This window comes from Ictidomys tridecemlineatus, chromosome 7, assembly GCF_052094955.1.
Source record: "Ictidomys tridecemlineatus isolate mIctTri1 chromosome 7, mIctTri1.hap1, whole genome shotgun sequence".
NCBI lineage: Eukaryota > Metazoa > Chordata > Mammalia > Rodentia > Sciuridae > Ictidomys > Ictidomys tridecemlineatus.
In genome coordinates this window covers 2,810,746-2,837,910 of record NC_135483.1, presented here as the reverse complement: position 1 = coordinate 2,837,910, position 27,165 = coordinate 2,810,746, and the positions used below count along the sequence as shown (strand labels likewise).

General features: G+C 54.9%; 1 protein-coding gene across 4 annotated transcripts in view; it reads right to left on the bottom strand.

Annotated features, from left to right (window-relative positions):
• The window catches only part of Slc45a4 (solute carrier family 45 member 4), a 68,419-nt gene that overhangs the window by 20,958 nt on the left and 20,296 nt on the right, over positions 1–27,165 (bottom strand). For 2 of the 4 annotated variants that reach the window (XM_078016628.1, XM_078016627.1), the window contains exon 2: positions 9,939–10,515. In XM_078016628.1, the coding sequence (XP_077872754.1) occupies positions 9,939–10,182 (244 nt within the window). In that variant the 5' untranslated portion in view covers positions 10,183–10,515. Of the gene's footprint in view, positions 1–9,938; positions 10,516–17,452; positions 17,583–18,768; positions 18,789–27,165 lie in introns of those variants that run through there. The other 2 variants (XM_040293581.2, XM_040293582.2) reach the window with 2 other exon arrangements.

Genomic DNA, 27,165 nt, shown 5'->3' with positions numbered 1-27,165 from the left:
ACTGACTCCTCAGTTCCGAGCTAGTCACTGCTGCCCAGTTTCCAGCGAAGGTCACATGCTGGGGCCAGAGATGCAAGTGACCCACATACAGGGCCACAGCTGGGCCTGTGCAAGGTCAACACACTGTGAAGTACTCTGACCCACAGCAGCACTGCTGAAAACAATCCATGCGAAACTAACTCCGCTCAGAAGCCCCTGCTTCATGTAGGAGTGACAGTTAAAACGTCCGAGCTGCGCAGAGGCCCCACTTGCAGAGCATGAGCTGCGGGCTGCAGCAGAATCACACCTGGCTGTCACACCCTAGCAAGGACACAGGAGAAGACAGGACGTCTGCAGTTGTGAGAAAACTGGGCACAAAGGCCCCTGGAACCTGGTGAGGACTTCTGAGGATGCCAAGTCGGTGCCTACTGAGCTAGGCCGTACGCCTGGCAGAGCGCGGGCAGGGTTCCGGAAGAGGAAGAGAGCAGCACTGCCCCCAGCTGCTGCCAGGTAAAATACAGTCCTCTGAAGATGGGCTGCCTTCCTCACAGGCATGTTTCCAGACGATACTGAAAAGTGCAGGTGTGTGACCCACAAGAGTGTTTAAGCAAGAAACAACAACGTAAGATTTACGTAACTCTTTTTTCTGCAGTGCTAGGTATCAAACCCAGGGCCTCAAGTGCATTAGGCAAGAGCTCCTCTACCAAGCCACATCCCCAGACTAAAAGTGAGATTTTTAATTAAAATTTACCATCATCTAGGAAGTACTTCCCTGGTAGACACATTCTTTGCTGGTTGGTTTTAAGAGTAAAGACAACACTTATTTTGAAATTTATAGTGTAGAAGAATACAGTTCTCCATGAAGCTAACTCTGCTTTTAGACACTAAACATCATACAGTAATTCCCTTGAGCAATGGCTCACCCTTCCCAGGGAGTCACTCTCCTGTTTGTGAGTGGCACTGAACACCTGGACCCACAGGCCTCTGCGCGGCTCCGCTGGTCTCCAGTCTTGTCCTGTTCTTTCAACACATGCCCATGATGTTCTGCTAAAATCTAACTTATTTTTGGATTTTACTGGAGTTTAAAGATCATTTTCTGCAGGAATAACTGATAAGATCTTTTGTCTTTCCTAATCCAGAGTATAGAGGGCTCAAGTTGTCACTATATTTTGACATTTACCATGACCCAAGAAGCTCAGAAACTGCTGCAGTACAAGGTGGCCTACTGCTGAGGCTCGCCCAATTCTGGAGCCCTGCCAGTCTCAGGCTGCTCCCCTGCCCAGTGCCCTTCCCTGCTGTGCTGCCTCCTCACCTTGCTCCACTGCTGGCCAGTAGGCCTCTGCAGCTGGAGAAACACGCCCACTGCCCGCGCCCTCTTTCGGTGCTGAGCCGGCTTCCCCATCCTGAACCTGCTGCACCCCCTGCTCTCCTTATGAAGTCCTTCCCACTCCCCCACCCCACACACACTGGGAGGGCCCAGGGCAAAGACCAAAGACCCAACCTTTGTCCCAAGCCTGGCAGAGCACCTAGCACATGGTGGACTCTCACTGGCTAGGGACCTAAGTGGACAGTCTCACCTGAGGCCTCCCCATCTGAACTGTGACACAAACCCTCAGGCCCTTTGTACCTCCCCAAATTCACTGCCCAGGTGACAAAGCCCGGTGTCCAGGTGAACCCTAGGTTTCCAGGTGCATGTCACCTCCAGTGCCAGGCCTGGTGCCCAGAACTCGAGGCAGGTGCTTGGTAGGAATCAGATATAAGAATAATATACACATTTAACTCCTTGGGAAAAACAATTGCAGTGAACATTTCATTGTTCATAAACACAATGATGAAAGGCAAGGAAATGCAGACTTCCCAGCCCAAACAAAGCCCCTAGCACAAGAGACTTCTCAGCCCTGTGGTCAAAATCCAGGAGACTCGCCACGCCCAGACCCCACACTGGGATGTCCTCTGGTGGGTTTTAACTGACTCTGGATGTGGTGAGGCCTGCGCAGGTGGGTTTCACACAAGGACTCCCATGCGGCCATACACGTCCCCCAGCTCCCTTCACTGGACTGGTGTGGGCTGTGCTGTGGTCCCTTCGGGCTCTCCATCCAACCATTACTGGAATTCCATGGTTCACCCATTTCCCCATGTCTCATGGTGATAAACTACGTAAGATTTACCACTTGAACCATTTTAAGTGTAAGGTCCAGTGGCTTAAGTACACTACCTGACTGTCACCGTCGTCCACCCTACCACTCCTTCCTCTTCCTGAACTGCAAATCTGCCCCTTCAGACACCAACCAACTCCCCCGCCCTTGGCACCCACCAGTTCACCTCCTGCCTCTGAGGTGACTCCTATAGGGACCTCACTCAATGGCATCCTGTGGTATTTGTCCTTCTGTGACTGGCTCGTCTCACTGAGCAGAACATCCTCAAGTTCCAAGCTTGTCCAACTGTGGCCGTTCACCTCCTCCTCAGCAGCGCTGGCCCACTGCCCTCCTGCCTCCTGGAAGCTGAGGCACAGGCAGACTCGGACTCAGCCCCAGCATCAGCCACAGGAAGGGCTGCAGGTCATGTGTCCCTCACTCAGCCGCAGGCGTCCCGGAGTGTCTGCCTAGCACCTCCCCAGACCAGGCGCAGGCTCTGTGTTGTGTGCTCCAGCCCTGGCCACAGTTCCAGGGGACCAGTGGGGGCAGAGCAGGTGGCCAGTCTGGGGGGCTGCAGACAAGCAAGCACACTAGTCGAGGCCCAGGTGCGTGCCACAAGGCACCCACTGTGAGGTGTCCTGGGCTTCCACAGTGCCATTTCCAGCCCTGCAGAGATGGCCGTCTGAGGGAGGGAGCACTGCCAGGCGGAGGCACACCAAGCAGGTCTCCACCACCTGATGGCTGGCACTTCTGGGCTGTCATGCTTGCCGTGACAAAGTGAAGCAGGACAGGGGTGCCTCTTAGGGGAGCTAAGATGGGGTCTTCCACTATGCTGCCCATGCGGATCTTGAGGTCCTGGGCTCAAGTGACCCCCTCGTTCACCCTCCCAAGTAGAGCTATAGGCGCACACTCGGCTAAAACACCTGCAGTGTTTTAGCTGCACCCATCCCGCAGGCCTCGTGCACTAGGAGCACTGTACTCCACGCCTGAGCTACACCCCAGCCCTGGTTTCTCAAAGAAGGAAAACGCAACCCAGGGGCATGTTGCCTCTGGAGCCCCTCCAGCCAGCTGCTGCCTTGGTTTCCAAGAGCCATGCTGGGAACTCTAAGAAAGTGTCAGTGCCTCTGAGCTGCAGGAGTGCTTTACTGAAATACCTGCACCCCACAGCAAGGGGCTGCAATGTCGTCATGCCAACCCACCAGCTCCCCAGATCAAAACATGCACACATGCATGATCAAAAACCACAGACATGCCAGGCGTGGTGGTGCACGTCTACAATCCCAGTGGCTCAAGAGGCTAAGGCAGAAGGATCGCAAGTTCAAAGCCAGCCTCAGCAACTTAGCAAGGCCCTAAGCAATTCAGAGAGACCCTGCCTCAAAGTAAAATAGGAAAAGGGCTGGGGATATGGCTCAGTGATGAAGTGCCCCTGGGTTCAATCCCTGATATGAATTTAAAAAAAAAAAAAAGGCATCTGGGCACCCTTGCAAATAGGCACCACCCACGTGCAAGCACACCTGTCACCAGTGGCATTTCCACTCATGGTGGGAAGGCAAGCTTCAACTCCTGCCAAGGCTCGCTGTCCCTGGATTCCAACACAAGGCCACCAGTCAGCTGCACAGGAAAGCAGTGCTCTGGAGACAGTGTGTAGGGTCCCTACAGTGGGCTGGGCCGGGCCTGGACCTGGGAGGCATCTGCCTGCAGGTGACTCTTGCAAGGCAGCCTCAGAGGGCCTGTCCTCCACACCCTGGCAGTGGGGAAGGCATCAGCACTGGGGCATCTGCTGTGAGGTGGCTTTTAAGGGGCAAGCATTGCCAGGGAGGGAAGGCAAGCTCTCCACCACAGCAGACCGCACCTCGAAGCTCCGATTCACAAGAGGCCACCAGGAAAAGTGCAGACGCTTAAGACCAAGTGGACGTGTACAAAATGAACATAAGCTCTGGCCATCAAACCTGCCTCCTCACGACAGGCTCATCTGGCTTTCCCCATAAACAACCCCCAGACACGACTGCTCACCCCTGGATGCTACCCCAGGATTTGGCCGAGGAGGGAACAGGTAGGATCCCACACTAACGCCATTCTCATTCATGAGTCAGCCCCTAGAGACGGAAACCAAAGACGCCCTTTTGCTCTGTTATCTGATTTTTCTCTTTCCCTGGAGTATACTTCCTGAGCCAAGAGGGAAACAATAAACGGAGGGGAGCCTGGACTTTTCCTTCCCAAGGGAAAGGACTACATGGGAACAAAACGGAGGAGGGCTCCCCAAAAGGCCACGTGTGACTCAGCACCCAGGCTGGCTCTCCAGAACAGGCCTTCCCGGTTGCTCCCAGCGCCTGCTCCTTGCCCACCTCCCCAGAGTGCCTGCCACAGACTGCAGTCCTGCTCCAAGCTGGAGATGTCAGGTGCACCGCCGGCTTGTTACTGAGTGGGTCTTCATGGCAGGTGTCCCTCCCCCAGTGTGGGGGGGCCAGAGACAGGTGTGCTGGGAGAACCACTCAGGCTCTGTAGGGTTCTCCATGTCAGGCAAGGGTCTTGCCACCCCCCACCCACCTTGTGGTCTTATCATCACAAACAACTTTGGCACCAATAAGACCAAAACCAAAACACAGGATTTTAGGTGAATCTCTGATGGGCTCTATCCAAATCTTTTGAGCCTGGAACTAAGAATGCATGCATTTTTTAAAAGTCTCTTCCAAAACAGTTAAAGCATTCAGTAAATGGTGTGGAAATCCTGTATGTCCTACATGTGGCATCTCAAACTGGCCAGGAAGCTCTGAAGGCATTGCAACAGCACAAAGCATAGTAGCCAGGGTGGCCCGAGCCAGTGCACATGACAGCAGGCCTCGAGGGAGCTGGCAGGCTTTCTGCTCTGACTCCACCTGTTGCACATGCTCTCCAAGAGCCACAGAGATGCTGCCTCACAGGGGATCTGCGTAGCCGGCAGGCAACACAGGGGACAGGAACCTGGTGCCTGGGAGACAGGAGTGACAGACTTCACTGTCTACCTGAGTGCAGCTTCTGCACTCTGCATCGGATGTTAAACGCTATTGATTTAAAGAAGTAGACTGGTGTTCTTAGAACAGCTCGCCACCAGGGAGGGCTGGGGAACTGTGGGTGGGTCTAAGGCCAGACCACATCCTGTGCAAACAGGGACAGTGGATTGGCCCTCCTGTACAGACTTCCTGTCGGCCAAGTCCCAGGTGTGCAGGACTGGGACAGGAGGGGCCAGCTCTGCTCCCAGCTGGCCACACTCTCTACATACCTACCTCCTCATTGAACATCAAGGATCCCCCGCCCCCCATCTAGAAACTTGGCAACAGCCTCTCCAGCACCAGGCCCAGCACTGTAGCTGGCCCAAACCACTTTCAGGAAAGGGGCAGGTCATCTGGAACCAAGAGAGCTGGATCCAGGTGCCTACCTGGCCCAGTCAAATGCTGACGAAGACCTCCCTGTTGAGTACACACAGTGTGGTGTTCGGGAGTGCTGGGGAGAGGCAAGTTCCCATCCTGTCTCAGAATCAGAGAAAGGAAGGGTAGGCCTCTTCTAGGTGTCAGGTGCCTGCTCAGACTCCCTCTAGAAGACCAGACAGGCAGGCTACATCTTCCCCAAAGTGTGGAAATGCAGAATCCCACCAAGTCCAGGGTCCAGCACATGTGCACAGTGCTAAGAATCAGAGAGGAGGACCTGTAACCAAAAATAAAATCCACAGCCTCCAACTTCACTGTGGAAGAAAACAGGCAAAAACCTGAATAACTAAGAGTACCAGCAGACTCTAAGGGCCGGGGTTCTCCTGGAGCACCAGCTCCCAGGAGGAAGTCAAGAAGCAAAACCGCATCGACACTGGAATTACTGACTTCTTAACTTCTCAAGTCCAGATGTCCAACAGGCCAACCCAATGCCCTCTACACCAGGAAGGTCTGGCTCCTGCTTCTGTTGGTCTACAGCAGTTTCCTACAAGAACACTCAGAAAAAGGAAGAAAGCTGTAGTTAACAATGCAGGCTCCTGTATCAAAAGTGAAAACACGGTGCTCTTCCATTATTAGGACCTGGGAACAGACGGGGCTGGGTACAAGAACCCGGGGCTCTCATGAGAACAAATGTTCCTTGGTGGTCGCCTACTTGGGCTCACAGTAGGGTGAGACGTGTGCACTGATGTCAAGCTGAAAGCACCCTGGACAAGTCCTTGGCCCAGTCTCGTTAGGTGGCCAAGAGTGCTTGGCACCCCTGCCCTCACGCGTGTTGCTGCAGAGCTACTGGAAGCTGTGGTGGGCTCGCCTCCCCTGCGCTCAGCACAGTGCAGCTGCTGTGCAACGGACCACACCTGATCAATCCTCACGGGTCCTGCTCAGCTGGGTGGTTCTGGCTCAGGGGCCCTGGAGAGCTGCACTTAAGGAGGTGGCCCTGGCTGTGGCCATCTCCATGCTCATCTGGGAAGGTCACCATCATGACAAGCGCAGGCAGGGCTTGGGTTCTCACAGGCTTCCAGACACAGAGCTGCAGGCCCTCGCTAACTGGGCTCCTCCTTGTTTCTTGCCCCCCAGGTTTCTCTAAGAAGGTCACTTGGTCCATCAAAATGTGCAGGCCAAGAAGGCCACAGTGTCTCCTGGCAGGATGGAAGTTGCAGTCTTCTGTAACTTAACCACAAAGTGGTTGCATCCCCCAACATTGCCATATTCTGTTGGTTAGCAAAAATTTACTCGAGGAGAGGGAACTAGAAGAGGTCACAAAAAAGCAGGAGGTGAAGACCAGGGGCCATCTCTATCTCAGGGGCCTCCTGGATTCCATCCATGCTCCTCCCTGGCCCTGCTCTGTGACCCCAGTCTTGAGTGCCCTCTAACATGTACAAGGCCCTGGGTTCAATCCCTGAGTCGGGGGGAACCTAAAAATCAGTCTGAAACTGACCTTGAGAAGCTAGAAGTAGGAAATGGTCAAATGGCAGGGGGAAAAATCAAAATTAAAATCTGAGCTTTTGAGAAGACCAATAAAATAAAAGACCTTTAACCAGACTTATCAAAACAAGAGATAATGCAAACTACCAATATCAGAGAAGAGGGAACATCATTACAGATCTCATAAACTTTACAAGCTACCAGAGAATAGATGAAAGTCATTTCCTTCCTCTATGTAGTGATGAACCATCAGAAGTTGAAATTAAAACAGTGTTCACAACAGCATTAGTCATGCTCAGGGATAAACTTAAAAAGCAGGATAGATATACACATTGTAAGCCACAAAGCACCCCGAGGAGAAGCCAGACCGTAGAGGTACACAGAGGACACCCATTTTCAAAGACTGCAGGACTCGCCATGTGTCGATTCCCCCTACACTGACTGACAGGTTCGACTTGGTCCCAGTGGAAACCCAGGAAGCTCTTCTGTAGGGATGGGCGGATGGCATCACAGCTCCCGTGGGAATGTGAGGTCCCAAGACGCCCAGAGGGAGCTGTAAAAGGCCAGGGCGGGTCTCCTCCCAACCCCAAGCTGCAGCACAGAGCCCGCTGGCTCCGGCTCTGGCACCAGGCACGGACACAGGGGGCTCTCTGGTGAGAGGGCAGTCAGAGCGGGAACCGGTGTGTCTGCCATGGCTGGATCCCACACACTGGAGGGAGGGGGAGTCCTCAGTGCTCATTGCGGAAAAGTGAATTCGTGGGAGAGTTCAAACTGTGAAACATCTAGAAGGAGAGGCTGAGAGAAAACCATGACCTTGGGAAAGGGAAAGATTTCTTAGTTTAAAAAGAACAATAAAGGGAAAGAATTAATATGCCAGATCTCATCAAAATCAAAAAGTGCTTTTTGAAAGACACCAGGAAAAAAATGAAAAGGCGAGCCCCAGTCTGAGGCAGACCTCGCAGAGCTGCAACTGCTGCAGGACTCCTGTGCAGGAGCCAGGAGAGGACAACCTCCAGCAGACCCTCGCTGGAGGCCACCAGGATGACACAGGAGCACCACCCACAGGGGGATGCCAAGGGAACCACAGGAGATGGGGTTCCTGACAGAGGGCCAGCACCGAGGGCTGTGAGGGTGGGGTAGCCAGCACTGTGGTGGCCACACTGCAGCAGACTCAGTGAAGACCACGGGACTGTCCACTCAAGAGAGAAATTGTCCCCAAATCCCGAAATAAACAACCCCTAAGGTGTGAGAAGTCCAAGAAGTTGTGGTTCGGGTTTAAGCCCTAATGCACAGACCCTGCACAAAGAAGACCTGGGAGGGAACATTTGCTCATCGAATCTAGTCATTTTCTCAGTAGCTGGTGTGGCTACAACTGAAGGACGCACCACTTTCTAAACCAGCGTGAAGCTCCCAGGATTTCCTTGCTGCATGTCCCTATACGCCAAAGGGGCTTCAGTGTCTGATAGGCCAGGCTGCAACCCATCTACTCCCTCCCTGGGACCAGCCTCAAAGGTGGGCTTCCAGCCCTGAACACAACAAAGCCCATCTTTCCTCAGGCCTAGGGACCTGCTGCCCTGGTCCCCTCTCCTGTGGAGAATCAGCAACCTCACCACCAAAGAGGGTCTGCATTTCATTCCCTTGGGGCTTTTGATACCAAGAACTGAACCCAGGTGTGTTTAACCACTGAACCACAACCTCAGCCCCTCCTATATTTTATTTTGGAACAGGGTCTAAGTTGCTTAAGGCCTTGAAGTTGCTGAGGCAGGCCTTGAACTTGAGCTCTCCTACTTCGCGCCCCCCACAGTCACTGGGAGTACGGCATGTGAGGTTACACCCAGCCCCCTTGGGGCATTTTTACAGTGATGCTGTGGACAGCTTGCTACACAAAGTCAGAGGTGGTGTCCTGTCCACCCCAGTGCCTTAGCATGGCAACACCCAAGGGATGGGAAAGGAAATGAAGAGTCATCACAGGTCACGCTCCGCAACTCCCAGGCCCTCCTGCCGCACGCTTGTGGGCTGACTGGCCTGCTCGGCACAGGGCCCACGGGGCAGTGCACTGACCCAGGGGTCATAGCAGAACACTGCACTGACAGATGGGGCGGGGCAGCGGTAAGGAGCCCCATGACACCTCAGGCTGCTCTCACACAGGGGGACAGAAACCTGGGTCAAGCCCAATGACACTGGGGCTGCCACTTGCAAGGGGAGGAGCTGCACAGCTTCCTACTGCACTGCACTTCAGACCTGCGCTTGTCGCATACAGCGGGGCGAAGGCGGTTCTCGCAGAGCACCAGACTCGTGGTGAGAAACTCCCTCAAGTGACTGAGCTGTACACATGTGGCCTCGGGCGTGTGGGGTCATAGAGCAGAGCTCGGGCCTCTATAGTCTTGTCCTCACCCAGCCCTCTCAGGAGGCCAAGGAGCATGAAATTAGAGATTCAGACCTTCCTGGGACCAGGAGGAAAACCCAAAGTTCTGATATAACTTCTGGAGCCCAAGACTCCCCAGGGGCATCTGCAGGGGACACCTGCTCTTTCCACTGTGCCAGCGACCCTCTGTGAACCACAGCACTTCTGGAAACAACTGCTCTTGGCACTGGAAGTCTACCCTGATCCCCACGCCAGGCACTGCTGTGAGCACGTGCCCTATCCCCGTGGGGTCAGTCTGCGCTTCCCCACTTCAGAGGCGAGGAGCCCGAGCGCGACAGAGCCCGGGCTTGCAGGGGAGCCCACTGCCCTCCGCACTCAGCCTGCTCCAAACACTACCTGCGGCTCTGACAAAGCACAGGGGCCCACGCCCCACCTCCAGCCAGGCTTCAAACAGGAGAAAGCCCTGAGGGCAGGTCAAGGGGGAGAGGGCAGGATGTGTGTCAGGACTCCACCACTGGTGGCAGGGTCACAGCTGTGCCGGACGCCAAGCCCACAGGCAGGAGCAGCACTTACCAATCTGCAATAGGACAGGCGTGACCAGCGCCGTTTCCATGGCATAACAGAACTCCCTGCCAAACATCACCGCCCCATGCATCACCCACAGGCGCAGGGGGATCCTGTCTATGGACCCCTCGCTGAGGGTCTCCTCGTGGTTCTCAGCCTCGGGGTCTCCAGGCTTCTGCAGGTCTGGCAGGGGCACGGGCAGCTCCTGGACTTGCATGGACTCGGAGTCGGCATTCTGCGGGGCCATTTTCATCACCACCAGATGAAGCGTCAGTGTGTGCTCCACCTACATGGACGAGACGCAGCTCTGCGGGCAGAGGGAGACGCCTCCCGGGGCTCAGGTGCGCTCTGCAGGCAGGCCGCGCTCACACCCTGCTCTGCAGGCACAGGGCTCTCCCTCACAGCGGCACATGGCTCGCTGGCTCACTGCGAGCGAGGGCTAAAAATCCATAAGTGCCACTCAGTTAATACCAGTGTCATCGTCATTGCTGAGGAGGCGCTGCGGTCACTTCTCCTGCCACAGAGAGGTGGGAAGGCGACACACACTGGCAGTCCTCTGTGAATCCCCATCGAGTGGCTCGAGGCTCTGCAAGAGGAGAGAGGACGGCCAGTCAGGAGAGTCAGGTGGGCTGTCTGTGCCACCTACCCCCGCCCACCTGCACCTCCAAGGTGTCCCCCAGGCCCCACCAGCCCTGGCTACAGAGCGTATCTGTACTGTAACACCATCTGCTTACGGGAGCTCCATGCTGGGGATGGACAAAGATGGGCAACTAAGGGAAGCAGGGTCACAGGGGGCCAGCAGACAGAAAAAGGCCAAATGCCAATACCGTGGCCTCTGTGTCCTGTGGGAGGCGCTGGCAGTGACCCCTGTGGCCCGCCAGTACAGCGACGGGGCAGAGAGGCACAGGGAAGGCACAGGGGAGCCAGGGTGGCAGCTGAGGGAACTGCAGAGGGATTCTATGCGGGCAGAGGAGGGCAGAGGCAGCAGGGAGGATGGAAAGCAGCCTGGGCGGAGGGAGGACTCGCCTGCTCCACCCAAAGGGGGTCCAGATCTCTCCTGAGCCTGGGCTGGCCTACACCCATTCAGCTGTGTGGGCAGTGGTCCTTGACCCGCCCAGATCACAAGACCAAGGATCATCAATGACAGTTACAGACCCTCTCTCAAGAAATGACACACCAAGTGCCAAACCTTCTGTACCTTCCGGGCATGCAGGACCAGGACTCCCTGCAGCCCCAGCTCTGAAGTCTCCTCCACCCCTCTCCTGTGACCAGCTTGTGAGGAAGGGTCTTCCTGGGGACAACTGGTTACAGCCAGGCACTGCCAAATGACCAATAGGACAGTGCCCTGCAGATGCTTCAGCAGGGCAAGGCCAGCTGCCCCTATCAGGCCAGGCCAGCAGGCACGGCGCCCCGCGTTCCTCTGGAGGGGCCTTCAGATGTGGGTTCCACCTGGAGTGCACTAGAGGAAGGGCCCTAAAGTCACGCCCGACAGTGGGCCCACTTGATGTTAAGACAGTTTTGTAGTTTGATACTTTACTGCTTATGATATGCGTATTTCTAGTAATATCTCATTACCGAAATATGACTCAGTCAGCCTCCCCTTCTCCTGGGGACGGGTGGGGCGGCAGGGCACCCCGGGGTTCCCAGGGACTCGGCATTGCCTCTTCCACCCCCTTTCTTACTGCACTGAAATCTGAACCCCTGCAAGTGGCCTGCACCCCCGATTCCTCCTCATCCTCACCCTGACGAACTTCACTAGCTCCTTTCTGTCACTCAGCCAATCTTACACCAAAATAGGGACTTAACTGCCATCCCCCATCAGAAGAGGGCTGGCTCTCAGGCGTGGACCAGCTGGGCTGCGGCAGGAAGGGCAGCGGTGAGGACTCTCCCAGCAACACTGGCAGCCTGATCATCACAACTACGACCCCTCCAGCCTGCCCGGCGGGGTGCCCAGTCCCACTGCCTGCCGCCCTGTTCTTAGAAGCTCGTCCTGACACAGCTGCAGCCCCTCAGGGTCTCAACTACACTTGAGGTCTTCTGAGAGGAGGCAGCTTTCCGGGTCAGGAACCCTGATCTCTAGGGCTCGCCCCGGGTCCGGGTGCGGGTCCGGGTCCTAGTGGCAGAGGGAAAGAACCGTCCTGCAGAGCAGTACCTCTCACTGCAGCCATCCTTCCTGGGTTCCTGCCCGCACCCAGGAACCGGGCTCTGCCACTCTCACCTCCAGGGTCACCCTCCTTACAATGGATGGCCCCTGCCTCGCACAAAGGGCTCCCATAGCTGCTGTGCTCTGCCAGGCAGTGAGAAGCCCCCGTCCCTGGACTCGGCCCCTTGGCTGCCCCCGGCTTTCCCAGCCCTCCTTGTGCACTGCGGGCAGCACGGCCAGAGTGGGTGAGATCTAGTGAAGGGAGGGCGAGGGGGTGGTGGTTGAGGAGAGCTAGCCGCCCCAACCCCCATCTGGAAGAGCTCCTCATGCGTGGTGTGGGTGCCTGTCCTGCACCCAGGAGGAGGAGGATGGGTGCCAGCCGGCCCAAGGTGTCCTGCAGGAGCACCCATGTGCTGCGGGGGACTTAGGCCGGGCGGGACACAGACTCAGCCGCTGGTGGCTATAATCGCACTTGCTTAGCACCGGGGCCTCCCCAGTGTCTCCTGGTGGCCAGCCTGGTGTCACCACACATCTGCTTGAATGTGGGTTCCCAGCCCTTTGAGATGTCTCTCCTGTCACACAGCAAGTTTCCGTCCCCCAGCGAGCCAGCGTCCTGCGTGGGGCAGGGCGACCTGGAGCGCTCTCAGCCTGGGCAGAGCCGTTCCACCCCTGCTGCTTTTCCCAACACTCCCCCAATTGCTCTTCCACGGGCGTGCTTTCCCAGCACTTTATGAGCATATGAACTTTTAAGAGCAGCCTAATGAACTCTGGGGGAAAAGATTTTGTTGGCATTTTTATGGAGATTCCAGTCATTTTCTAAACCAGCAGGGAGCACGGCAGCTTCCCGCTGGGCCGTCCTCTGCTGTGCCCAGCACTGGGCAGGAGAGCCCAGCACTCGCCCCGCAGGCTCTGCGCATCCGCATGGCCACGGCAGACAGATCTCCAGCCCTCCGCTTCCCAGCTGCTCAGTCCACACACACAAAGACCAGCAGGTACTGTCCCTTCACTGAGGGCCTGCATCCCTCCCATCTGACTGGGGCTACTGATGTTTAGGTTCTAATTTCATAATCACATGTGCATTGTCTGAGAATGGACAAAAAGAAAAAGGAAATCCATTTAACCACAGCTCTCACCATCACCAGAGCTTGGGCGCCCCTCACTCTCGGGGTGCTCCCACTTCCTCACTGAGGACGCTGCTGGTCTCATCCAACTGACCTGAACTTCCCACAGCCCTCATCTGGAGACTGACAAGGCCCGAGTGGCATATAGAAGGGATGACTGGGGCACAACAGGGCAGCGGCCGCCACTGCAGGACAACCAGTGGGGCAGTGTGACCAGCTCACTGTCCACGAACATGTGGCCACAGCCCACGCAGCTGTCCCCTCTCAAGAGGCTCAGAGACACCATACAGCACTGGTGTCTCTGAGATCCAAAAAAACACTAGGATGCTCCCTTTCAGGGCGGGGCCAGAGGAGAATAGCCAAGCCACGGTGTGATGGCTCTGCCCCCTCGGCAGCTCCCGGCCTCCTCCAGTCGCCCAGAAGGCCAAGTTCAAGAGTCAGCTGTGGCCTCTCCAGGCATCCTCCCTGCATGAGACAGATCTTCCCCAGCACCGAGGGAAGCATTCCCCTGGAACCCACTGCCGCGACTGCCCTGTGCTCAGGGACAGCAGCTTTGCTGGGACCTGCAGATGCACTCAGACAGCAATTGTTCCAATCAACAACTTCCTCTATTGTCTTGCTCTTATAATCTACAGACACGGATGCCAAGCACGTGACTTCCCAGTGTGCTGGGGGAAGGCCACTATGTACCGAGCCCAAGAAAAGCCAACTGGACAGTGTATGTGCACAGCACCCCATGCTCGGCTCAAGTTTTAGGTGGACGCCATCACTGCAATTCTTGACAAGCAGCATGGATGTGGCAGTCATACTTCCTTGAAGGTGGTCCCACCAGCTCTGATGCCTCGCATCGGGCTGAGGATACCAATGCTCACAGACGTAGACAGCCAGCTGCCCATCATTCCATCATTCAGAGACAGGCACAAGATGGGGTGTGCCACCCTTGGAAAGCCCACAGGGACCACAGAGGCTCCTGGACTTAGGACAGCACATCATCTCCAAATACCTATCTTAGTGGAAACCTCACTAACCTACTGGTCCCAGCTCTGCAGCACACAAAGGGTACGTGCTCTCTGGTCGTCACAGGACTGCCCAGAGTGGACAGCAGCATCTTACCAGGTCATTAGCCTGGAAGAGATCAAAACTCAAAGTTTGAAATGTGATTTCTACCTTGCCTGCCACTTCCTCATGTCACAAAGTCAGAAGACGGTCACACAGACCTGTCCTAAGTTGGGGATAGCTGTCCTGTTTTCCGTTAGAAAACCTGTCAGCTGCTCCCTGACGACCCAGCTAATGTGCGCTAGTCAGCTAATCCTCACGTCCACGCACATGGTTGTGGGCAGAAGCAGTGTGGGGACAGCATGGAAGCCAGGGACCAGGACGCTGGCAGTGTGTAAGGAGGAAGCCAAGGTAGGGTGCAGCCCAGCGGGGTGCCTGCCCAGCACACTCAGGGCCCACGTTCAATCCACAGAACTGCAAAATAGCAGCAGCACCAATAAAATTAGAAAAAGAAAACCAGCTTTTGGATCAAGAGCATAAAAAACATGAAATCAGATCAAGCAACTTCAAAGCACCTTGGCAGGATTGAAACCAGCCGACGGCAGTTCTGCTTACAGCAGTACTTCCTGAATGGCACTTCAGAAACTCCACTGACCCCAACACAAAGTCAGCATTGCCCCCACAGAATGAGAGCACAGCCACAGGCTAGGAGGAAGTATCTGCAGAAGACACATCTGATAAAATATCATCTAAAATACGCAAGGAGCTATTAAAGTCCAACAATAGGAAAAGGACTTGATTCAAAGTAGGTCAAAGACCTCAAGAGGCAGCTCACAGAAGGGACGTTGCAGATATGTAAACCATACAGGGACCACTCCACATCGGTTTCACCAGGGACAGACAGACAAAGCAGACAGGCCACCACACAGCACTGGGAGTGGCCCAAACCCAGAATGCCAGCCCCACTGGGAGCTGAGGAGGGCCTGGGCCTGCAGGCCCCCACTGACTGCAGGGGGTGCAAAATGGTCTGGCTGCTCCAAACACAACCTGACCAAGGCTGGTTCTGGTTTTTTTTTTTTTAATGGAATATCCTCTAATAGTGCAATCAAGATCTGGGTTCCTTGGACTTACCCAAAGGAGGTGAAAACCAGTGTCCAAAAACTGCACCAAAGGTTTACAGTGCCTACCTACATTTATAGGTGCCAACACCTGGAAGCAACCCAGATGTCCTTTAAAGGTGACAAATTATGGCCCATCCCAACAATGGAATATTATTCAGCACTGAAAAGAGATGCGTTCTTGAGCGCTGAAGTCATGTGGGCCCCTCAGATGCTAAGTGAAAGGAGCCACCAGATGAAAGAAATGTACTGTGTTTACAGCAGGTCAACGGGAGCCAGGTTACAGAGGGGACTGTTGGACAGGAGGAGCAGTGTCTAGGGCAGGGAAAACATTCTGGTGCGCCAAAGGGAGATGCATATCATGGCACCTTTGTCCAAACCCACAGAAAACACAACACCACAGGCAGCCACCACTCTGGTGACACTGTGGTGTCAGGAGGCCCCCTCTGGTGGGCTATACGCATCTGAGAGCAATAGGCATAAAGATACTCTCTGTATAGTCCTCTGAATTCTGCTACAACTTTGAAACTGCTCTGTAAAGTGCAGAATTTAAAAAATAATTAGTGTTTTGTCCTTATATTTAAACAAATAAGTAACATGCTCTAGACAAGAAAGGACTCAGGACAGTCACTGGTGTCACTCGGTTGGGAAAGCTTTTCTCAAACTGGCTCACATGTGTGCTGATCCCGTCCTGGACGTGTCTACTCCTGGTGTTATGTGTCACCTGCAGGGGCTCTGACTGGCCCCTCAGGCTGCACAACACACCTCTGGTCTAAGGCATACAAACTAACATAATTCAACCGAGGCGCAGGACTTTGTGGCCTCTCCAAAACTCGGCTGGTCACCCTGTGAGTGTGAATCAGAGGGGTGTTTCTGCACTGCAGGCTCCTGGGCTCCACCCAAGCCCCACATACCAGGCTGCCCACTTGCTGCTGGAGCAGGGACGAGGCAAGGGGTCACTCATCTGTGTACACACTTGTGCCTGTGAGTCTGTCTCCATCCACCTGTCTGTGAATGTGCATGCTTGTGTCTGAGCATCTCTTTATTTATGTGTATAAATTACTCTTGAGCATTACGAAATGGAATTGAGGAAACCTGGAAAGAGTCCCCAGGGCGTGCGGGGATCAAAACATTGTCACACTGTACACAATCAGTCATTAAAGTTTCCTCAGTGAATCAGTATCCCAGCAACAGAGGAACCGCCCAGCAGTGGACTCAGTCAGACCACAGCCTCACCAGGGTCCTGCTAGAGGACCCAGTCTTCCCAGACCCTGGGGTCCTCCGGTCCTCCACACAGCCTGCACTCTTCCTTCCACCTGCCAGCCCAGAAGCATGTGCAGCACCTGCCCAGATCAGGCAGGCACCGCATGGTCAAAAACAAAACAAAACAAAACAAAAAAATAATTCAGAAGCACTGAATGCAGAGGACCTGACTAACCCCTCACCACTCCATTAAAAAAAGAAAACCAAATTTTAGAAATGTCTCTCTTTTAGTGAGAAGGAGGAGAAAAAGGGCTCCAAGAAGACCCATCCCTCTTCCAGCCAGGAAGCAAAGGCCAGTGTGACCTGCCACCAAGCTGCTTTGCTAGTTCCAAGCTGGGACACTGGCACACTGCAGCAAGAGTGCGTTTCTAAGACAGACACACACACCAGGCCTGCTGAGCCCTTCTGGAAGTGCACCACACGCTGCACCTCATGGACTGCACAGCCACCTGTTGTTCCTCAGAAAACTGCCACCCAGACCGTCCTATGCCCCACCCACCCACTGGGCATGACCCAGCTGCATCTGCATGCTACCACCACCTGGCAGACCTTGGCAAGTCCACTCACCTAGGCTGGGCCTGCTTCCTCAGCAGTAAACTGCAGATACCAAAGGGTGCTTCCTCCAGTCCAGGGGCTTCCTGCTCCCCCCATGACAACAGGGGGCCACTCCTGTATAATCTGTGATGTACAGTCACCCCGCCCATTGCAAATCATGACCCAGCAACTGGCAGAGAGCAATACCTGCCAAACAGATCCAACAGACCTGCAACCAGCACACAATGCCAGCACTGCCTGCAGACACCAGGAAAGGTGCCCCCCGCCTGACAGCCGCTCATCGGTGGAGACACTCAGCTCCTTCTGAGCCCAGCACACAGGGCTTACCGTAGGTAAGAGGGCAAGAGAATCCACAAGGAACAGAGCCCAGGGGATGAGCCGTGAGGCTCCCCCACAGCAAGAGGCTGTCAGAGTCCTGCAAGCCTCAGGCTGTCCACTCGAACGGCCTCTGTTTTCATGGCTGGCACTTCCATTTCTGGAAGCCACTTTTCCACCTGCAAAGGAAAACATCAGGATGGCCAACAGAGCTCCAGGGTGCAACTGGGATCCCCAGGGCTCCTGGGGCAGGATATCAGTTGCAGACTTGTCCAGACACCCAAGAACAGCACCTCAGAAAGTGGCGCACAACTAGACCAGAGCTCTAGTGCCCCTCAAGGGCTGCTGGGGTGATTCGGTGGGAGCCAACTGCAAGCATTGTCTAAGGAGCAAGAAGACGGGTGCCAGAGGCAGCTCAGCCTCTCCAACAGATGCCACCCACCCAAGGCAGCAGCCACAACGGGGCTGCCCGAGCATCCACAGCTCATCAGCAGCCTCCTCAACCTGCTAGGGGCACACGCAGAGACACCTGAGAAAACAGCCAGCACCTCTCCACTTCTGATTTCCCAGGTCATCCTGGTCTCAAAAGCAGGGAATCCATTCTCACTGGTTGCCCTAGGACACTAGAGCCCATTGCTGACTCACCAGCCCATTCCTGGGCCTGGCATGCACAGTGGCAGGCTGCCTCCCGACCCCTCCGCTCCTCCCATCAGGGCCATCTGGGGCTCCACCGGAGGATCCGAACCGGCCTGATGGCTTGCCCTTCACCCTAAGAGCCTGTCCTCAATATTGCCACCTAGGCAACTCCTTAAAAAGCCAATTAGACACACCACTCCCTGCCCCAGTTCCCCCTTAGTCTGGGCTGGTCCCAAAGTCCCCCTAAAGGGCCACCTGTTCTCTGGCCATCACTTTGCTCTCCCCGTGTTGCAGGGTCCACCTCAGCACTGACTTCTGACTGCTCCCTCAGCAGCCCTTTCTCATGGGCCACGCAGACTACCTGGCCACACAGCCTCCAGGCAGACCAACCTCCTGGCTGAGAGGACCCCGTCAGATCAACAGCAGGCCCAACGGCAAGCTTCCAGGGAGACAGGCAAACTGATGACATGAGGTCAAATTCCAAACTTCCACCTCTTAAAACCACAATAAAATCCACTTAGAATCAGAAATCTCTACACTACTAAGACAACTGCCACCCAAACATCAAGGGAACAAAAAAGCACCCAACAAAAATAAAGCGCCCAGGATGAAAGTTCACTTATGAGAAAATGACCTGAACCAGGGACAGGCATCCCCAAAGAAAACTGTCCCCCAACATTTAGCCTTCTTACCACAGTTCTTTACAGCCTCCTTGATCTGCCCAATCAGCCGAGTAGGTTTCCTAATTAAAAAGCAGTGAGGGGTTCTTCTCTCCTTTTCTTTCTAAATGTTCCTAGCACTGATTTGCTGATTTGAGCCACTGGAGTCAGAAAGAAGCTTTGGCTGCCATGGAAACAGCAGCAAACGTTTAAACTGCGCAGCTCCTGGAATCCCGGCTGGCTCAGGAAACCAAGCTGCAGCATGGATCCAAAATGCCAAATGAGCATCTCAGCCAGGAGTCCCGAGGGAGATGAGCGAGTGCTTCTCTGAATCACTGCTCGCCTCATCTAGCAGCAGACCGGCAGCCTCGGCCACCCATCACATAGAGAGGCCAGGGCCAGCCACCTCATGACCAAGCAGGGTGGAAATGAAGCAAGAATCCCTCGCGCTGCACACATACAGTCCAGACCTGACCGAGGACATGGGCACAGATGAGGAAACAGCCCCAAGGACAGCCAGGATGTGAGGGCTCGTGAGTGGTGCTCGTTCCTGCCGTGACTCACTAACTCACAGATCCTGCAGGCATCCTAAGGTCATGATGGACGCAGGGCTTCAAGAAGTGAGAGCTGGGACTAAGCCATCCACTGGCACAGAACTACAGAGCTCACGGGGTCAGACAAACACCAGGCACAGGTCGGGCTGGCAAAGCACGCCTGTCATCTCAGCAACTTGGGAGGCTAAGGCAGGAGAATCCCAAGATCTAGGCCTGCCTCAGCAAGTTAGTGAGACCCTGTACCAAAATAAAATATAAAAGACTGGGGGTGCAGCTCAGAGGCAGAGCACCCCTGGGTTAAGTGCAAAGAAAGAGAAGAGGAAACCCACGAAGCACTGGCATTCTTTTTTTTAATATTTATTTTTTAGTTTTCCGTGGACACATCTTTATTTTATTTTTATGTGGTGTTGAGGATCGAACCCAGTGCCCCGCACATGCCAGGCGAGCACACTCCCGCTTGAGCCACATCCCCAGCCCAGCACTGACATTCTTAAAGAGAAGCACGGGGCATACAGCAGCACCTCTGCCCACAGGAACCACTCCAAGACCCCCAGGGACGCTGACGCTGTGGCCATAAAGCCAGTACTGGTCCTTTCTCCTGCAGGTGCATGCAGGCTCAGCTGCCACCTGGGCCGCGGCCTCGACTGTTGCAGTCTGAGGCGCAGCGGGCAACTCACACCCTTTCCTGCACCATGACTCCCTGGGGAGGCCACTCTTCCTGTGAAGGACAGCGGAGGACTCTGACCTCTCCACTTAAGGAAGTGCTCTCTGGCTTCTGCAGTGCCACCACTCTATGCCCAGGGGCCACCATGAAGTACGACGAGGCTCACCCTCACCACCAGCACCCGATATGTGCAGCCATCTGGTGACTGCCCCGCGGGTCCCAGGTGGGAGGGAGGGACGTACAAGACTCCTCTACACTCAGACGGGCGCACAACTTAGAAATCTATGAGCTGTTTCTTTCTGGAACCTTCTCATTTATAAATGTTTCAGACCTTGGTTGATGGCAGACAACTGAAATAGTGGGACATGGGACACTACTTTTTCTTCGACAACTGTTGAAATGACAACTAGGTATTTTTTTTGAAGTCAAGTTTAGAAGACAATTTACATGGGCTGTAGCCTGAGGTCCCATTTGTTTTCGTCCTTCCTATGACCAAAGTGATGGGCTGGAACCACGAGCCTTCCTGAATGGCGCTCCCAGAGCTCCAAGGACTTTATCTAAAGCCACAGGGCTGAGTCACCATAGTGCCACCCACCAGGAAAGGGTGCTGCAGAGACCATTCCCCAGTCTCAGCGCCTCCTCAAGTGGCAGCCTTCTCAGACCCCTGGCGCTAACCCCCACGAGCAGGCAGAGGGGGAGAACTGGACAGCCACTGCTTCTTCCTCCTCCTGGTCCCCACTCAGGGAAGCAGCTGGAACTGGGGACACCTCCCACAGAAGAGGTGGCCTGGCCTTCCTTAACTGCATAAATCAGACCAAAACCTACCACTATCTCCCACCTCTGTAGAGGAGAGGAGTCCCCCAATCTGGTACCCCCCATTTTCTGTGATGAGGAAACCCAGTCAGGTATTTAATGACCCCAAAGCTCTAGGGAGAGCTGGCTTTTCAGGACCAAGCAAGCACCTTCTGGAACTGTGGACAAAGCCTGCTCTTGCCCACACCAGCTCAGCTCCTGGACCACCACAGCAGCTTCCTGTGCTGGGCAGCCCCATGGCATGGCTCCTGCCCAGTGTGTGAGGCCTGGTGCAACCCCCAGCACGCAAAGAACACCAGCACCCTCCCCAGACTGCAGCCTGCTCAGGGTACACAAGAGCTCAGCACACTCCACCCCCAGGAAGCCCCGGCGGGCTGGGTGTGGCTCGGTGGCACGTGAGGCCTTGGGTTCCATCCCCAGGCCCGCAAAAAGAGAGAGAAATCTCAAGCATCCAGAAGAAACTGGCTAAAGAGTGGCATGTCCATAAAGAAAGCCACACTGAACAAGAGTTGACAGGAAACACCTGATAGTAAGTGTAAAAAGCAGGCCATAAATCAAGTGCGCATCATGACCACATTAGAAGCTTTAAAAGATGGATACACAAATTTCTGTGTGGTTCATTCATACTTAGGTTCTTTGTGCTTCTATATGACCTAAACTTTAATCAAAAACAAGTAAGTATGGCCTAGGGCTGTAGCTCAGTGGTGGAGCACTTGCCTAGCACAAGTGAGGCACTGGGTTCGATCCTCAGCACCACAAAAAAATTAATTAACAAATAAAGATACTGTGTGACCATCTACAACTAAAAAAAATTTTTTTTTAAATAAGTAAACTGGGCTGGGACTGTGGCTCAGCGGTGGGACACTTGCCTGGCATGTGTGGGGCCCTGGGTTCGATTCTCAGCACCATATAAAAATAAATGAATGGAATAAAGGTATAGAAAATAAGTAAATGAATAAGTAAATTATCTTTAAAAATATAGCTCAGTGTGGTGAATATGCCTGTAATTCCATCAACTCAGGAGGCTGAGGCAGGAGGTCTGCAAGTTTGAGGCCAACCTCAGCAACTTAGTAAGATCCTATCTCCAAATGAAAATAAAAGGGGCTGGGGATATGGCTCAGAAATGAAGCATCCCCAAGTTCAATCCCCAGGAATTAAAAAACAAATAAAAACGTAGATATGTCACTGTTTTGGGGGTGGCCAGCCCGTCCCACAGAGGACTGCACTGGGAGGCCAGCAGCAGCCCAAGAGGTAGGTTGGGAAGGTCTGTAAAGATGCTTGTGGACTGAGCTATTGGGGGATCCACACCATTCAGTTGCTGCAGACATGAAAGACTCAACCAGTGGACACCCAGCAGCCTGATGGGGACGCCCCAAGGCCCTGCAGGGGCAACAGTGGGCTCCTCTGGATCAACCATCTCTGGGTGCAGGGGTCAGTACTTCACTGGGGCACTCCTCCTGGACCTGTAGCTCAGACTGTCCTTCCTGCCTGCCTCCCCCACAGTGAGGGGGAGCCTTCGGCCCTGCCAACGCAGGCTCAGGGCTATTCCATATGCCATGCACGATGGGTGTCCATGGCCTAGTCCAGCCCACAGGACACTGGCCCGCTAGGGATAGGACCAGCCATAGGCTTCTCTTTTCTCTAGAATGAGATGAGATAGAGGGTCATGGGCCCAGGCCCCAGGCCTCAGGCAGGTCAGTGTGGGATCAGGCAGCTCCACCCCTTGTCTGGGTGATCGATAGCTTCCTTCCTACCCGAGGTCCCACTGGCACTGGGCTCCCCAGCCAAAGGCCCGTTGTGGTTTCTCAGCTGAAGACAACAACAAGCACCTCCCCACTGGTAATTCTCGGGGTGCCATCACCCCAGGCCTCAGCACTGCCCTGCAGCATCAGATCAGACCCTGGGCACCAGCACCAGGGTGCCTCCCAACTGGCCAAGAACAGCCAGGAACCAACTTGGGAACCAAAGGGGCAAGGTTCCCCAGCCACCTGAGTTGCAGAGGGGCGCAGGCACTGGGGCAGGGTGACTCACATGTGCCTAGAGCAACCCGGTGTGCCAGGAATGCAGGCCACACACCTCAAACCACACATGCCGACAACGCCGCTTCCGCTCCCATGCTGGGGACTAGCCACCACTGTCAGATCCTCCACATACGGAAGCCCCATATGGATTCAAATCAATCAAGGACTGGATGTCACTACAATCGTGGGCTCCAGGCCAGACCCACCTCGAAGACCAGCCGCTGGCTTCTGTCCCCTGTGTGAGAACCTCACCGCTAAGCACCAGACTCGGGTTCATGAAACTGAAGCCCAAGAGGCTTGGAATCCAGAAAGCCAGGAGGGTCGAGCTGCGCGGTGCAGTGGGGTCCCTAGGGGCGCAACTACGACTTCCTATGTCCTGGAGACACATGCTGTGATCCCAGCAAACCAGCCTCAGCAACTTAGTGAGACCTTGTCTCAAAGTAAAATAATAAAAAGGCCTGAGGTGTGGCTCAGTGCCAGACCCCCAGGGTCCAAGACCGAACCAAGTCAGGCCAGACACATGTGCTGGCACAAACAAGCAAACCAGTCAGGGTTTTCCTCCTCTGGAAACAAAGGGCAACTCCCTCAGAAGCTGCAGCTCTCAGGTACAGCACCCCCGCCCCCCCCCACGTCAGCAAGCTCAGGAGGCCTTCCACACACACCATCTGGGCAGCAAGGGTAAAGCCACACCCCTTCCCTGCCCCATGGGCACTTAGCGCACCTCCCAACAGTCTAGCCCAACAGCCATCTTTTCAACACACACCAGCCAGGGTGCAGCCCAGGGACAGACCCTTGCCTAGCATGTACAGCCCTGGGTTCTGTCCCCAACACTACACAGGCAGGAAAAAGAAAAACTTCAAACAGACTGTGAAACCCACAGGGACATGGGCATGGCACCTGGTTGGGGTTGGGGGAACAGCAGACTGCCTCCTGGCCTAGCGCTGGCCACACCCAGGGGGCAGGAGCCAGGCTGAGGGGGAAGGAGAACTGCAAGCCAGCAAGAAAGCAGAGTCATCTGACCAAAGAGGAAGTCCCAGGGCTGCTTACCAACACAGCCAGCACCACTGCCAGTGAAGGACAGCAGGCGGCTGCTGCTCCAGCCTCAGCTCCGTCCCCAGGGCACACTGCACAGGGCTGTGGAAGGGACTCCAGCCTGCAGAGCAGCCACCTGGACCCTTCCTGTCCACAAAAGGCCAGCCAGCCAGGCCTAAGCCTCACCCTGGCTACTCTGGCTCCTGGGTGAAGCTGGGGGCTCAGCTGGGCTCCACCTCAGACCTCCCTTCTCTGCTCTCAGCCCACACCAGTCCTGACACCATGACTAGCCTCCCTCACCCACCTGTTCTCACACACACACACACACACACACACACACACGGAAGGCAGTGAGTGCCAAGCCCTGCTCCACCCCTGCCTCCCATCTGCACACCAAGCAGCCAGGACCGTGGCCTGGCCAAGGCAGAGGCTCTGGAGAAGAGGCAGAGGGGCTCCTTTCATTGGGAAGTAACATCCTTCCTCAGGAAAGACGTTTTTTAAGGAGTAACTTCCGAGCCCCTCACAGTGGCACCTGCCTGTGATCCCAGCGACTTGGGGGGCTGAGGCAGGAAGAACTCACAAGTTCAAGGTCAGCCTCAGCAACTTATTGAGACCCTGTCTCCAAGTAAAATAAAAGGGCTGAGGTGTGGCTCAGTGCCAGACCACCCCTGGGTCCAACCCGGTACCAATGGAGGGAGGGGCAGTTCTGTACTGTTTTCCTTCAGAGCAGCATCTCCCAGGGCACTGGCACATGCCCCCTACCCGGCCTCCCTGATCTGGACAATCACTGTTCTTTGGAACTTGCCTGAGCAAGTGGTCTGAGGACCAGTTTCCCCTCAGAAAAAGGCACCTCCAGCTTTAAAGTGATGTTCATAAAAAGCAGAGGGCTCCAGTACCAAATTCTGCACTTCCACAAAGCAGCCTGCCAATCACACAAGCAGCAACACCTGCTGACCACAGGGCTGCAGGCCCCACACAGCACATGCCCCACGCCTGCTCCGGCAAAGGGAACCCACAGGGGTAAAGCAGCCTGCACAAGAAAGCTCCAAACAATCCATCTGTTGGCAAGAACTAACAGGCTGCAAGTTCGAACACAATCTGCCATTGTAACAGTGCCTCAGTTTATCAATGTAACAATGACTCTCTTTCAGAGATTAATGAAGTCCCTGCAAATGCTTGGCACCCCAGCATTGTTAAGATACTCTGCAGGATAAATATTAGCTTGGGACTTGCCTACATGAGAAGCGAAAGCTGCCAAAGCAGCCCTTCTAGAGGGAAGTGGTGCAGCAGGCTGCAGGGGAGCAGGGTGCCTGGCCCAGCTGGCTTCAGACCTTGCTGGGCTGTCTGCCCTGCGGGTCCTCAGCATCCTGCAGGGAGGCTAGGACGCCAAGACCCCTGGCCCCACAAGCCCCTGCCCAAGGGACCACAGGGGCCAGCCCAAGGGCAGCTACAGCTCTGTCTCCTGAGCAGCTAGCTCCGAGTCCAGCCCACAACAAACAAACAGTAGGAAAGGAGTTAATTAAAAGGAGGGATTTTAAGATGCTTACTAGGATGAAAGGGAACAAGGGGGCATTAAGGCTTAACTCTGACTTCAACTTAAGGTTTCTTGAAAGACACGTAAACTGCCTGGGTGACCAACAGAAGCATGGCCATGGAACATGCCAACAGAGGGCCCTGGGACCCCAACATCGTCAGCCAGAGCCCAGACCCCAAAGAGCCAGGCTGTCCATTGCCGGCCTCACCCAGGAATGCCAATAGCCTGAACAGGCAGCATGGCACAGGTGACCTGAATACTTGTCAAAAGGCCACCGGCCCCATCAGTGCTGGGAGCAGCAGCAGCAGCAGTTCTCCTGAGCCAGGCAGCTGGGCAGAGGGGACCTCCGAGCACAAGCTCGTCTCTCAGAAAGACGGGCTGCACCACACCACTATCTTCTTCACGTCCTACAGCACAGTGCTCCTGGGCCTCTAGCAGTGACTGTGGAATGCACAAGAACTCAGGGTGCAGAGGTGTCCCCTCCAACAGCTACAGCCAGGCCCTGCCCCTGCTCATAGGCTCCCAGGGCAGAGCTGTAGCCACTACACCTGGAGATTCAGCAGACGGTCAGTTAGGTGAGTCAGATACCACCCACCTCCTGTCACAGTGTGCAAACACAAGCACTGAGCCCAGACAGCACTCAACTACAGAGAACAGCTTAGCTGAAACTGGAATTTTTCTTTGAATAGCTCAAAAGAATAAACTAATAGTGATAATATCATTAGTTTGACAAGAATTTCTACCCAAAGTTATACTAAAAGGGATGCATTCCTAGAGTGGTAACTGGAAATTATAGGTTAGCAAGTGCTGCTGGTCAGTCCTCGGGAATGAAGCGCAGGGGAGGGTGAGGACAGCCAAGAGTCAGCCTCCCTGCAGCCCTGCGCAGCCCTGCTCCAACTGGCTTGAGGCAGGGCAGGGACCTGTTGGCTTGGAAGGGCCGAGGGCCAGCATGTAGAGGGGCCCAGGGCCAGCAGGTAGAGGACCCCTGGATCCTGATGACAAGCTGACTTTTGGGGTGGTTCTACCTCCAGCAGACCTGTGGCTGGAACTGGAAGCACCAGCCCTCCCAGAACCTCTCAGAAGCGGCAGTCTGATTTTATCTGTCACTCACTAAGCTTTCTGCGTAAACTATCTACAAAAATACCAAGTTGCTACAAAAATACCAAGTCTGAGCACTGCATGCACAGTGGCAAGAAGGCTGGTGCCCTCATCCTCAGAGAGAGAGGAGAGGGACGCCTGAACTCCAGAACTGCTTCACCCGACACACTCAGCACAACACTGCAAACACTCAGCATAACACCACCCATCTTCTCCTTGCTACGTACTCTTCTCCTGCTCCCACCCAAACATCCATTCCTCATGGTTCCCATCCAGGCCACACATAATGGATGTCCCCAGTGTCCCCTGGAGGCAGCAAGATGGGTCTGGGCAACACTGGGCGCCTGCTGTGTTTCTCTGAGCATCAGGCTGGGCTCCATAGTTCTTGCTTATCTGTGCACCTAGTGGTGGGACCCATCAAATGGGACCTGAATCAGAGAACAGGCCTCATGCATGGTCCACCAGGGGAGACAGCCAGCAGAGGAGCCCCGCAAGGTGCCCCTCACAGACCCACAAGCAGAGCTTCAGGCCAGAGTCCTGCCCGTGGCCCACCACCAGGGAGAAAAACTGTTTGGGGCCAAGCCTGCAGGTCTAAGAAGGCACCCATAAGCCACCCCAACTGCCTCTGGGACTTCTGTTACTCTACAGCTTACCATGTGCAAAATCTGTCCTGTCCTGCTTCTCCTATCCCACAACCTCAACAGCACGCAATAC